The sequence below is a fragment of the Notolepis coatsorum genome (assembly GCF_963971535.1).
Source record: "Notolepis coatsorum genome assembly, chromosome: 1".
Taxonomy (NCBI): Eukaryota; Metazoa; Chordata; class Actinopteri; order Aulopiformes; family Paralepididae; genus Notolepis; species Notolepis coatsorum.
Window position 1 is genome coordinate 97196258 of NC_140165.1, and position 15030 is coordinate 97211287.

General features: G+C 43.8%; 1 protein-coding gene across 1 annotated transcript in view; it reads left to right on the plus strand.

Annotated features, from left to right (window-relative positions):
- The window catches only part of LOC311244262 (pyruvate carboxylase, mitochondrial-like), a gene marked incomplete at both ends in the record, with an annotated part of 270486 nt that overhangs the window by 75443 nt on the left and 180013 nt on the right, over positions 1 to 15030 (plus strand). Inside the window, 2 exon segments of the mRNA XM_084333671.1 lie at positions 2099 to 2216; positions 4165 to 4232. Coding sequence (XP_084189797.1) covers positions 2099 to 2216; positions 4165 to 4232 — 186 coding nt within the window.

The window sequence follows — 15030 nt, forward strand, 5'->3', positions numbered from 1 at the left end:
GACTATTTGCTCTATCCCTCGAACCTTTAGCTCAGTACATAAGACAATCCCAGACCATATCACCGATCTCAATTAAGGGCACACAGCATTTAGTGCTAAAGTAATAGTTACATAGGTCTGAACTTGAGTTGTAAAAAAACGTGTTACTCACGTTTTTCTGTAGTAGTTAGTAGTCGAGAGGTAGTATTTCCCCAGAAGGTGGTATGGCTTACAAATCCAGACGGAGCCATAGCCTGACGCCTTATGTAGTACATATCCATTTTCATAAAGATCCATTCAGAAATGAGTGATTAGGAGTGATTTTGGTAAACTGTGTACAAAGAAAAACTCAGTTTTCTCATAGACTTCAATTCATTTGGCTTCCTGTTAAAGAATTTAGTTCTTCACCTAGATCCCTGATTCACACATCCCCACATGGGGTATCATTGGAAGCCACACTCATTGGCTACAACGATCCACAATCATTTTCGAGATCGGATCTAGATTGACGGAACTACTGCAGCCTGAGTCGGGAGTGGTATTTTGCGCAATACCGTGTACTTTGCACAAGCCTCAAATACCGGCATGTAACTCGAGAACCGCTGAACGGGTTTTGTCGGATTTTGTCGCTATCGACAGGCAACAAATAAGCCTTCAATTCGATATATATATTGTATTACAAAATATGCACACCCGAGCCACTAGGGGTCACCAAAGTGCCGATTGCAAAAAGTCAAAAAATCTGCCCTGATATGGGCTGTCGCAGCTTAAGAGTTTCACGAACCTTTGGAACGTGGAGCTCGGGTGAGGTGTGCTCCGACTTAATTAATTGGTTCTTGACATTTCGGTAGTTCCCGAGGAGAGACGGTGGATTAAAATGTCTTTGTCCTTTTGCTAAGAGGTTGTTCGTCCCCCCTTTTGGTATGTGGAGGTCTGACAATACAGATTCAAAATCCAGATCAGTTTAAAAGACCTGTGCTTGAATGGCAGACAATATAATTGGTATCAGCAGTAATACTTTCAATACCTAATACTACTATGAGAGACGCTCCCATTGAAAGCAACAAGAGCAGTTTTGATTTTCTTAATTTCCGTTTCCAGTGATCAGTCAAATCAGTTTATACGCCTTTTACGTATTTTAATTTAACAAGCAGCCATTGCAATAGCTATGAATAATCAAAATCCCCATTTCACTCGGGCTTGCTTACCCCCCACTTCCATGAGACGTTCTATTTCCATAGCAACGTCCTAGTGAAATAGGGCAGATTCAGGTTCTGATACTTAAAGGTGCTATAGATAATATATTTATGTAGAGTAAATTATTATTATAATGATTTTTTTATATATATAAATAAAACACCCACAGAGCTTTTAAAAAGGTGCAGAATAAAAGTATTAAGTATAAAAGTATTCATGAATTTACCATTTATAAAATTTATAAATAAAAAAAACTAGAACAATTGTGGGTCCAAAATGAATGTTGTTGTTTACATGTTGCAGGCATGTACCCCTCCTTACTTCATTGTTTCTTTCTCCCTCCCGGTCTCTGCACATTCAGGAAGCCAGGAAATCTCAGCAACATCAACGACACCCAATACATAATGCTCTTTCCTTCCTATGACACAGGGAACCAGTAGCACCTCTATTCACCTCAGGGAACATAGCAGCACCTCTATTCACCTCAGGGAACATAGCAGCACCTCTATTCACCTCAGGGAACATAGCACCACCTCTATGCACCTCAGGGAACATAGCACCACATCTATGCACCTCAGGGAACATAGCACCACCTCTATTCACCTCAGGGAACATAGCAGCACCTCTATTCACCTCAGGGAACATAGCACCACCTCTATGCACCTCAGGGAACATAGCACCACATCTATGCACCTCAGGGAACATAGCACCACCTCTATTCACCCCAGGGAACATAGCACCACCTCTATGCACCTCAGGGAACATAGCACCACCTCTATTCACCCCAGGGAACATAGCACCACCTCTATGCACCTCTGGTTCTTACATGATAAAGTAAATAGGGTTTCCCAACAGCCTTGGGAGGAGAAACGTAGCTCTGTGTCTTTTCTTCTAGTTATATCTCTTTCTTCTCTCAACCCAGGAGCTGGAAGAGAACTACCAGAGAGCCTACTCAGAGGCACTGACCGCCTTCGGGAACGGATCTCTGTTCATCGAGAAGTTCATCGAGAAACCACGACACATCGAAGTGCAGATCCTGGGTGAGAGTGTGTGAGAGTGAGTGAGTGAGTGAGAGTGAGTGAGTGAGTGGGATCAAAAGAGAGAAAATTAGGTTATTGGTAGAGAGAGAGGGAGGGAGAAACAGGGGGAGAGGGAAGTAGAGGTATAGAGAGAGGGAAATAGGGTGAGAGGGAGGTAGAGAGAGGGAGGGAAATGGGGGGAGAGGGAAAGAGAGATGGAGAAACAGGGGGAGAGACATACATTTACATTTACATTTAGTCATTTAGCTGACGCTTTTATCCAAAGCGACTTACAAGTTCTGTGCGACAAGACAGCAAGAAGGGTATAACTCTATCAGCTGAGTAACAATGTTCATCAAAGTGTTGCGTGTTACAGTGTAGGTTAGTTTATTAGGACAAGTGCATGACATTAAGGTTAGTCGGGGTTAGATTTTTTTTTTTTTTTTTTTTTTATCATTTCAGATAATGGTTGAAGAAGTGAGTCTTTAGTCGACGGCGAAAGATTGGACGGGATTCGGCTGTCCTAACTGGGATGGGTAGTTCATTCCACCATTGTGGGGCAAGGACTGAGAATAGGCGGCTTCTCTTTGATGACCCTCCGGGAGCTTGGATAGGAGTAGATCTGAGGCGGCCAGAAGACGCAGAGCGTAGGGGTCTTGAGGGTGTGTAGTTAGAGACCATTGACCGGAGGTAGGCGGGAGCGGTTCCCTTTGCCGCACGGTATGCTAGGTCGAGGGCCTTGAAGCGGATACGTGCAGCAATGGGGAGCCAGTGCAGGTCCCTAAGAAGTGGGGTGACATGGGCTGACTTCGGTAGGTTTGAGATCAGGCGGGCCGCTGCATTTTGAATGAGTTGAAGAGGCTTGGTGGCAGTGGCCGGGAGGCCAGCTAGCAGTGCGTTGCAGTAGTCGAGGCGGGAGATGACTGTTGATTGGACGAGGAGTTGGGTGGCTTCTTTTGTCAGGAAGGGGCGTATCCTTCTGACGTTGCTCAGGAGGAATCTGCAGGTTCTGGTTGTCGCTGCGATGTGAGCAGAGAAGTTCAACTGGTCGTCGAGGACAACACCAAGGTTTTTGGCGGTCGGCGACGCGGTCACAGCTGCATTCTCGACTGTGATGGAGAGGTCGGTCAGGGGGGAGGATTTGGCCGGCAGGTGGAGCAATTCTGTTTTGCTTAGGTTCAGTTTGAGGTGGTTGGTCGTCATCCAGGCGGAGATGTCGGACAGACAGGCCGAGATCCGCTCAGAGACGTGGATATCTGAGGGAGGGAAGGAGAGGAAGAGTTGAGTATCATCGGCATAACAATGATATGAGAAGCCATGAGATGTGATAATGTTACCCAGTGATTTAGTGTAGAGGGAGAAGAGAAGGGGTCCTAGGACCGAGCCCTGGGGGACACCCGTCCGGAGGGGGCGGGTGGCCGACAGAGTCCCTCTCCATGACACTTGGTAGGAGCGGTCATTGAGGTATGATGTCAGCCATGTCAGCGCAGATCCAGAGAGGGGGGGCAGATAGAGACTGTGTAGACCACTTACAGTGGAGCCCAGGGAAATCAATTGCAATTCACATTTTTATGTATGTGTCTAGCAGAGTATTGTACAGTCATTACTCCAGATCATTACTGAGGACGGAGCTGCAGCGCTGCTCGATATTATGGAGCAGTCTCACCTCTGACCTTATAGAACCAGTGTGTCTTTGTCTGTGTAGTTGCATTTTGGGTGTCTGTGTTTGTGTGTGTGTGTATGTTTGTGTCTTTGCATTTTGCATTGATGTTTTTGTGTACGTTTATGGATTTGCGTGTGTGTGTAGGTGTGCATTTGTACTTTTTGCACTTGTGTGCACACACCTGTACAAGGTTGAGTGTGTGTCTGTGTGTATATGGCATGTATGTGTGTGTGTGCCGAGATGCTGGGGACTGTGAATATTCTGAATGACCTCTCTCTCGCTCTCTCGCTCTCTATCTCTCTCTAGGTGATAAGTATGGCAATGTCATCCACCTCTACGAGAGAGACTGTTCCATTCAACGCAGACACCAGAAGGTGAGATGTTTAAAAACATTTAAAAAATAAAAAAAGGATTATACAGAGATGGTTAACAACAGTAGTGAAGCCAAATCTTGTTAACCTCACAGTTCTCACTCGTAATGGCTATATGTTGAGTAAAGTTAGTGGTTATGGTAGGGGTTAGGTTCATAAACACATGGCCAGAATAGACGCCATTTTCAACACTTAAATATGTGACCAGGCGCAGACCTTTGATAACATACTATGTCTGAAAGCCACATGGGGCTGTTTGAGAGAGAGGATCATCCCTGCTGTTAGATCACATACACTGAAGAACCACTGGTGGACCAATCAGAATCTATATCCTCTTCACATACACTGAAGAACCACTGGTTGACCAATCAGAATCTATATCCTCTTCACATATACTGAAGAACCACTGGTTGACCAATCAGAATCTATATCCTCTTCACATTCACGGGTCTTTACATTTTTATTTTATTTCCTTCATGTTTTACATATATAGTTTTTTTTGTTTTGCATATCTTGCATTCAAATGTATTTAGCAAACCGGAAACAAACAAACGTTTTTTTTAATGGTAAGGTTAAAATAAACTGTAAGGTGTGGAGTACCCCAAGGAAGTTGCCTTGGGCCTTTGCTCTATACCATATTTACAAAGGACATGCCTCTTGTCCTACAGTAAATAAGGCCTATATTTCAATGTATGCGGATGATTCAACAATTTACACATCAGCCTCTACAGCCAATTAATTAAATACGGTCCTAAAGGCAGAGTTGCAATCAGTGGTTGAATGGATAAAGAATAATAAACTAGTTCTAACATATCAAAGACAAGTAGCATCATTTTCGGTTCAAACCATACTCTCAGTACGAACCCAGTCTTGAAACTTTTAATAAGTGATGTGGTAATTGATCAAGTCCAGGAGACTAAACTCCTAGGAGTAACATTAGACAGTAAATTGTCATGGTCACAACATATAAACAATCTAGTAGTGAAAATGGGAAGAGGTATTTCTGTTGTTAAAAGATGTGCTCATTTATTACCACACAATTCTATCAAACAGGTAATTCAAGCTCTAATTTAGTCAAATCTTGACTATTGTCCTGTAGTATGGTCTAATGTAATGACGAATAAACTGAAAGAATTGCAAATGTTACAAAACAAAGCGGCACGTATAGCACTTTGCTGTGAGTACAGAACTAATGTGGCAGCGATGCACAATTGTTCAACCAAAGAAATTGACATTCCCTAATAGATATTAAAAAAGGTGTGTACGTAAATGAAATTGTATATGTCTGATAAGGAGATAGGGATATATGAAAATGTATGTGTCTGATATGGATATATTATTAGAAGATTGAATAATTGGTTGATATAAACATAGATAATGTATGAAAAAGCGAAATTGTATATTATGCTGTATTGTATTATGAACTGATTAGGAGTATGTATTATTGTATTGTATTATGTATTGATTAGGAGTATGTATTGTTGTTTTAATGTGTCTGTATGTGAATGTTTCTGAGTGTATAAAGTCTGTAACTGGAAGAATAGCCACTGCTGTGGCTAATGGGGATCCAAATAAACTTTCAGTTAAATCCCCACACAGGGTTTCCATTAAAGCGGAACGGGGGCTTTCGTATCACAAAAAAAAACAATTTATTTAACTCTCACTGTAAAAACATACAACAAAGAGCTGACAATGACAAAAGAGGGGCGAGGAAAAGGTGATCACGGCGTTAAATCAAAAACACTAGACTGAACCTATAAGATTAAACTATAAAAACTCTCTCACACACACAGAGGGGGAGAGAGAGTAAATTCATTTTGGACCAATATCTCCCTGCAATTTACCCTCCCCCTACACACACACACACGCATGCACGCACGCACACACACACGCACGCGCGCGCTTCTCCATCAATCCTCTCTATACTCCCAGGGGTGGGACGATACATCGATCCAGATCGATATATCGATCTATTATCAATTATCAAATAGGATCGATGCAACGTAAAAAGATCGATTCATATTGCGATACTCTTATTTTGAAAATCCCCTCGTGAGCATATCCGCCCGGCTGCAACAACAACAACAGTAGCTCAGCGCAACTCAGCGTGTGTAGACGTTAGACAGCATTGCTTCAGAGTCCGCCTATTTTGCCCGAAATAAGTGCCTGTTGTTTTTTTCCCCACAAGGGGTCAAATGCATCTAACATGCTTTCCATCCTCGCCATTCCTTTATGCCCACGTCGCGTTAAATACCGAAATTATCGTTGCATTAGCGTGAGCTAACTAAGCTAAGCTGATAGAGCCATAGAGAGACTGGGAAGGAGGGGGGGTTACTGCATTCTCGAGATAGCCCCACTAACAGGATCTGGCCGGTACTGCACCTTCTAACTCCCAATATGCCTTTTCCAGCCAAAATACAGCGCTGTGATAGTATATTAACTCTTTCAGTGCCACTCACGAGATTTCTCGTGTTTTTTTATAGGTGGTTGCTAGCCACTCACGAGATTTCTCGGAATTATTATTATTTTTTTTTTTTGCGATCTGAAAAATTATTGCATCACCCGAGCCTACCCGAGTATTGCCGAGCTGCGCCGGTGATCACTGTGGAAAAAAGCGCCCCCTGTCGTCTCCCAGATGACATAAGTGATTTTGGAATGGACTCAATGAAAATGAATGGGGAAAAAAATCCGGTACTCCACATTTTCCAGTTCACTGATCCAGCCGGGGTTACTAGAGTTCATTCTGGAGCCTCAGATCCCCGCGGATCATGGAGATCCACTGTGTCGCGTTGGATCCATACACGTATCGATTTTTTCGAATGGTGATCAGGAATTGGAATATACCAGTTGGATACCATCTGATGTCAGGTAAGGACTCTATGTTATCAGTGGTAGGATAATCAGAGTAAGTGCTTATTCATCCAGAGAGAGATGGCCTGTCTGTGCGCTCCGTCGAGACTGTGCTTACTTTTGTTAATATTTATAGTTTTTAGAGTTTTGTTTGTACCAACTGTTGGTGCATTTAATGTATATGACCGTCAGTCACTCATAGACATTGGATTACGGGAAATTTACCAACTGGATTACTCACTGGACCAGCTTTCCGAACCGCAACAATGGCCTGAAGAAATTCTCCGGAGATTAGGACCAGATCCTTTGTTCCTTGATCCCAGGAAAAGAGGACTCAGACGGCGAGGAAAGAGAGCTGGAGTCCGTAACAGGCTGAGAACCAGGCGGCACAGGACACCACTACCCAGTATATTGCTAGCCAATGTACAATCAATTGACAATAAACTGGATGACATCCGAGCAAGGATTCAATATCAAAGAGACGTTAGGGACTGCAACGTTCTCTGCTTCACTGAAACGTGGCTCACGCCGGAGGTCCCAGACCACGCAATTCAACCGGCCGATCACTTCTTTATCCATCGCAAGGATCGGACATCAGAGTCCGGTAAACAACGTGGAGGAGGTATTGCCTTCATGTTTAACAAAAATTGGAGCGATCCAACTAACGTGAAGGAATTATCCAACCACTGCTCCCCAGACCTGGAATATATAACCATCAAGTGTCGTCCTTTCTTCCTCCCGAGGGAGTTAACGGCGATCATCCTGATCGGAGTGTATATTCCACCGCAAGCCAGCAACAACGCCGCGCTCTCCAGACTCCACGACGAGGTAAATAGAATACAAGTGGCGAACGTTAACGCCGCCATTTTGGTGCTGGGCGATTTCAACAGCGCCAATCTGAGAAAGGTATTACCTGACTTCTATCAGCATGTGACTTGCAACACCAGAGGCGGTAACATCCTAGATCACTGTTACACGCAATTTAAAGGTGGCTACAAGGCTAATTCTGATAGTGGCTTTGGTAAATCAGATCACGCGTCAATCTTTCTTTCACCAAAGTACAAACAGAGAATTAAAAGTACTCCTGTAGTCTTGCGAGAGGTGCAGAAATGGGATTTGACGTCAGAGGAGACGCTCCGGTCTGTGTTTCACTGCACAGACTGGAATGTGTTCCGCGACACAGATAACATTAATGTCTACACGGAGACAGTGCTGGACTATGTTTGTACTAGGGTGGAAGAAACAATCCCCACTACCACAATGAGAGTTTACCCAAATCAAAAACCCTGGGTAGACAAATCCGTCCGTGAAGCTCTGAGAGAGCGCACCAAAGCATACAACGACGGCCTAGTGGCAGGCAACATGAATGACCACAAGGTGGCGCGATACAACGTAAGGAGGACAGTGTCAGAGGCCAAACGGCGCTACAGGGATAAAATTGAACTCCAGTTTGAACAAGCTGACTCTAGAGCTATGTGGCAGGGGCTCAAAACGATGACAGACTACAAAGGCGCCTCCCTCAAACTGAACAGTGACATCTCCTTAGCAAATGACCTCAATACCTTCTATGCGAGGTTTGATGCTGGTAATAACAACACCAGCTCACAAGCCACGGCAATGGGGGGGGGGGGGTCGGCTGCTGATGGAGGCGCAGTGTTCAGGGTAACAGAGCATGAGGTGAGGCGGACCTTTAAAAAAGTGAATATCAGGAAGGCAGCAGGTCCGGACGGCATCCCCGGCCGCGTCCTAAAAGTCTGTGCCGACCAACTGGCCCCAGTATTCACTGACATATTTAACCTGTCCTTAGAACAGGCTGTCATCCCCACCTGCCTGAAGAAGTCCACTATTATCCCTGTACCCAAAAAATCCAAGCCTGCTTGCCTCAACGACTACCGCCCTGTAGCCCTCACCTCCATAGCCATGAAGTGCTTTGAGAAGCTAGTAAAGGGCTACATCTGCTCCTCCCTCCCCATCAACATGGACCCCCTGCAATTTGCATACCGCCCCAACAGGTCCACGGAGGACGCCATAGCCCATGTGCTGCACACAGCAGCATCACACCTGGACAAGAGGCAGGGGAACTATGTGAGAATGCTATTCATCGACTACAGCTCGGCATTCAATACCATAGTCCCCTCCATACTCATAGCCAAGCTCAGGGACCTGGGCTTGGGCTATGACCTCTGCCAGTGGGTCTTGGACTTCCTGACTGGCAGACCCCAGGTGGTGAGAGCAGGCAACTGCACCTCCTCATCCATCACCCTCAACATAGGGGCCCCCCAGGGCTGTGTTCTGAGTCCCCTCCTCTACTCCCTGTACACACATGACTGTGTGGCTCAGCGGAGTAGCAATACAATCATCAAATTTGCTGACGACACAGTGGTGGTGGGCCTGATCTCTGCCAACGACGAGAGGGCCTACCTGGAAGAGGTCAAGGTCCTGGCGGGATGGTGCCAGGAAAACAGCCTCTCCCTGAACGTCAGCAAAACAAAGGAGATGATTGTGGACTTCAGGAGGTCGGGGGTCAAGGACTACAGCCCCCTCAGCATCGACGGGGCACCGGTTGAGAGAGTCAACAGCTTTAAGTACCTCGGAGCCTACATATCCGAGGACTTGACATGGACCACACACATTGACAGTGTTGTGAAGAAGGCACGACAACGCCTCTACTTCCTCAGGCGCCTAAGGAAGTTCCAAGTCAGTCAGAAGATCCTTAAGAACTTCTACTCATGTACAATAGAGAGCATCTTGACCGGCAACATCACCTCCTGGTTTGGGAATAGCACTGCACAAGACCGAAGCAGACTACAAAGAGTGACACATTCAGCCGAACGCACAATTGGAGGGGGGCTCCCCACCCTCCAGAACATTTACAACAAGCGTTGCAAGGGCAAGGCTAAGAGAATCATTAAAGACTCCAGTCACCCGAACAACTGCCTCTTTGAACTGTTGCGGTCAGGCAAGCGATACCGGAGTCTCAAGGCGAGCACAGAAAGACTCAGAAGAAGCTTCTATCCCCAGGCCATCAGGCTGCTAAACGAACAATGAATGAACACTACACAACAACAACCACCAAACGCACATAGCACACACATCCACACGCACACACCCACTTTAAACAAACACACTGTAGCACCCACTCCACACACTTTATAGCACACACCCACTTTAAACAAACACACTGTAGCACCCACTCCCCACACTTTATATTTATTGATGAAGGATTGCACTACAACTCGTACACCTTACTGTAAATTGTACCTAAAATTGTACCTCATCCCATTTCTGCTTTGCACTAGATAGTACTGTACATTAGTACACTGCATAGTATTGTACATTATATGGTAACTCAGAACATTGTACATATGTCTATACCGAACACTGTGACCTCATTTTTCTTCTTCTAAATTACATGCTATATTATGTTATTTGATACTATCTTGTCTAGCACAGTCTCTGGAGCGTAACAGTAAGAAGCATTTTGTATGAAAGTATTCTGTACTTCTGTATGACAACTATTAAAGAACTTGAACTTGAACTTGAAGTTTGATGAAGTTATAAGCTGTTTTGTGAAATGTCTTCTTTCGGTTTCAATGTAAAACTCCGAGAGGAAATCAACGAGGCGATTATCCGCGCGCGGCCGTAATGTGCGTGCGTGCACGTATAATATTGATCATCTAGCGTTTATTTGAAAACAATTCATAAAAAGGCAGACGAATATCAACGTTGTGGAATATTCCACTAAAAGACGATTTTCATAGAATGCTCCAGAATGAGCTGTTTTTTATATCAAAACGGGGGCTTTTCTAACTGCTCTGAAACGGCAACGACGCGATAAAAAAACAATCTGCCTTCACAGCACTGTCTGGAAAATAGTCTTTGATAATGCGATGGGCAGATTAGACACATAGCCATAATTTAAAACATAGATTAGGCGATATTAACGTTAACATTGGCGCGGATGGTGGCATTCAAGCGGTAAAATGGAAAACCAGGCGTGGCACTGAAAGAGTTAATATAAAAAATAAAATAAAAACACGAACCAAAAAACAGTGAACAGGAGGTCTATTTGTATTAAAAACAATAGATTGTTTTTCATTTAAATGTCTGGAAGAGATCAAAAATAAAAATGTCAAATGATATTTCCATTGCCTTTATTTTTGTTGATTTAAATGTTACTGATTGTGTTAAATGGGCATATAATATCGTCTATCGATCGCAGGCACCTGAATCTAATCGAATCGTATCGTATCGTGGCAGACTTTGTGATATCGGAAAATATCGTATCGTTGTCCAAAGAATCGATATCGTATCGTGATGAAACTGGTGATTCCCACACTCCCTTATGAGTCTCTCTCTATACTCCCTTATGAGTCTTTCTCTATACTCCGTTATGAGTCTCTCTCTATACTCCCTTATGAGTCTTTCTCTATACTCTGTTATGAGTCTCTCTCTATACTCCCTTATGAGTCTCTCTATACTCCGTTATGAGTCTCTCTCTATACTCCGTTATGAGTCTCTCTCTATACTCCGTTATGAGTCTTTCTCTATACTCTGTTATGCGTCTCTCTCTATACTCTGTTATGCGTCTCTCTCTATACTCCGTTATGAGTCTCTCTCTATACTCCCTTATGAGTCTTTCTCTATACTCCATTATGAGTCTCTCTCTATACTCCGTTATGAGTCTCTCTCTATACTCCGTTATGAGTCTCTCTCTATACTCCGTTATGAGTCTTTCTCTATACTCTGTTATGCGTCTCTCTCTATACTCCGTTATGAGTCTCTCTATACTCCGTTATGAGTCTCTCTCTATACTCTGTTATGAGTCTCTCTCTATACTCCCTTATGCGTAGGAGAGAGAGATGGCAGTCTGCCAGTGAGGTGACTTCTGACATGAGATGATGAGAGAGAGAGATGGCAGTCTGCCAGCGAGGTGACTTCTGACATGAGATGATGAGAGAGAGAGAGAGAGAGACAGAGACAGAGACGGAGAGATAGGGACGGCAGTCTTCCAGCGAGGTGACTTCTGACATGAGAGAGAAGAGTGGAGAGAGAGATACAGACAGACGGAGAGAGAGAGAGAGAGAGAGAGAGAGAGAGAGGGACGGCAGTCTGCCAGCGAGGTGACTTTTGACATGAGAGCGAGAAGAGTGGAGAGAGAGAGAGATAGACAGAAATATTTATGTTTGTCACCCCTTTGTTTCATCCAATCCAGTTACTCCTTTATGTTTTAATAAAAATCTTTGGACCAATGTGTCCCTAAACTTAAACTAATTGGTGTCGTTGCGTGATTTTTGCCATTTTGTTATTGTGAAATTGGTATTAAATTTCATTCTGAGTGGCATTAAAAAGTATTAAAAAGTATTAAAAAGCCTTAAATCTGACTGGGCTAAACCTGCAGATATAGCAACCCCATAAAACATAAACCTGTATTTGACTTCTACATAATACTATCAAGAGACTATAGACAGATACGCCCTACCCTCTCCTTCCTAGATGTGGCTACTCTACAATTCTCTGGCTAGCCATTTCTTTGTGGCACGTCTAAAGCTTCCCCCCTCTTCAATGATTTTCAGGGCCACTGGAAGCTTGTTCCACTCCAATGCCGCAGAATATAAAAAAGTATTCGTGCCCATTAATGAGTTGAATTTTGGAAGTATAAAATCTGTACTGCTCCTTCTAGTGGAATATGAATGATTGTCACGGAAGCGATTGACGTAATTGGATAGATATTTCGGACCCTTATTTTGAACCATCTTGTGTGTAAGACCTAATTTGATGTGAATTACCCTTTTATTGACCGTGTTTGGCGTTGAATGAGTTAATGGCAGCTGGCTTTGCAAGATCATGTGATAATCCATCTGGTCAGGCTTCAAATGATGTGTTTGTGCCCAGACTACAGTGGTTTGTCAGCTATGGGCAAAGATACTCTGTCAAGTATTTTCTGTGCCGGCCCGATTCCAAACGGTTTGAAAGGACGACTTCCCAGATGGTTCTGTGTAACGGCCTACCTGGCAGGTCAGGTTAGCACTGTGCTTCCCGGCCGGATTCAAAGTGGCATGTGGTCCAGTCCTCTGGTGAACCAGGTGGCCCCGGGTAATTCGACCTGGCATATCGTGTGGCGAAGGGAACGGCTCCCGCCTACCTCCGGTCAATGGTCTCTAACTACACACCTTCAAGACCCCTACGCTCTGCATCTTCTGGCCACCTCAGACCCACTCCTATCCGAGCTCCGGGAGGGTCATCAAAGAGAAGCCACCTATTCTCGCTCCTCGCTCCTCAATGGTGGAACGAACTTCCCACCACACTTAGGACAGTCGAAACCCGTGTAATATTTCGCCATCGACTAAAGACACACTTAAAACCCCATAAAACATAAACCTGTATTTGACTTCTACATAATACTATCAAGAGACTATAGACAGATACGCTCTACCCTCTCCTTCCTAGATGTGGCTACTCTAGAAGCTTCTATCCCCAGGCCATCAGGCTGCTAAACGAACAATAAACACTATGCAACAACCATCAAATGCACACAGCACACACACCCACACGCACACACTCACTTAAACAAACAACACACTGCAGCACCCACTCTCCACACTTTAGATCACACAAACACACTTTATATTTATTGATAAAGGATTTGCACTACAACTCGTACACCTACTGTAAATTGTACCTAAATTGCACCTCATCCTATTTCTGCCTTGCACTATATAGTATTGTATATTATTAGTACACTACACAGTATTGTATATTATATGGTAACTCAGTTACGTCTATTCTGCATCGAACATTGTACATATGTCTATAATGAACACTGTGACCTAATTTTTTTTACTTCTAATTTACATGCTATACTATGTTATTTTATTTCATACTTATCTTGTCTTGCACAGTCTCTGGAGCGTAACAGTAAGAAGCATTTTGTATAAAAGTATTCTGTACTTCTGTATGACAACTATTAAAGAAACTTGAACTTGAAACTTGAATATCTAAAAATAATAATAATAAAAAAAATATATAATCTAACCCTAACTAACCTTACTGTCATGCACTTGTCCTAATATAATAACCTACACTGTAGCACTCAACACTTTGATGAACATTGTTACTCAGCTGATAGAGTTGTGCCCTTCCTGCTGACTTGTCGTACAGAACTTGTAAGTCGCTTTGGATAAAAGCGTCAGCTAAATGACTAAATGTAAATGTAATTCTATTTCACTTCCATAAAACCAAATGTATCGTTCAAACACGTTTTAAGGACATTTTCTACATTTCAAATGAATGACCCGGCAAGAGGCAACCGAGCAGCAGGGGGTAGTATGATTATAGGTTAACGTTGCCAATGATTAATGACTGCGGCAACGTGTTGTGTGGTTTTCAAATGTCAAGGATCATAGACCTGTTCGCTGTATACGTCAGACTCAGTGTGCGTGCGCATCAAGGGGGCGAAAGGAACGTAGTCCTGGTCAGAACAACGGGGCAGACTACAATATATTTGCATTTGTTAGCCATGCTAGCGATCTAAACGATCAAACTGTTGACGGATACCACATACCGATACCATCCAATCCAATGCTTTTACCACACAGTGTAGAATTGACCTATCGCAAGCCCCGCCCTCTTTTCTTGATCCTCCCATCACAATTGTTGCTTCCCTCGCGGACAAACGAAAAACACACAAATGTATCTCACAGAATGCAGTTTATTAATTAACTGTTTAACGGGAACCAGGTTGTGTGATCTCTCACCGGGGAACACGTCAACGCTCTCCCAGTCGTACCGCTCCGTCACTTTCTTCCTCGCCCCTTTGATCACATTCCAGATGATTATCGTGTTGACGCCGCCCCTCTTTGATTCTCAGATTCCTAATCTCACCCCGTCCCCAAGCCGGCATCAATCCAGAACACTTTGTTGTTTTTAACATGATTTTCAATGGTGGAGA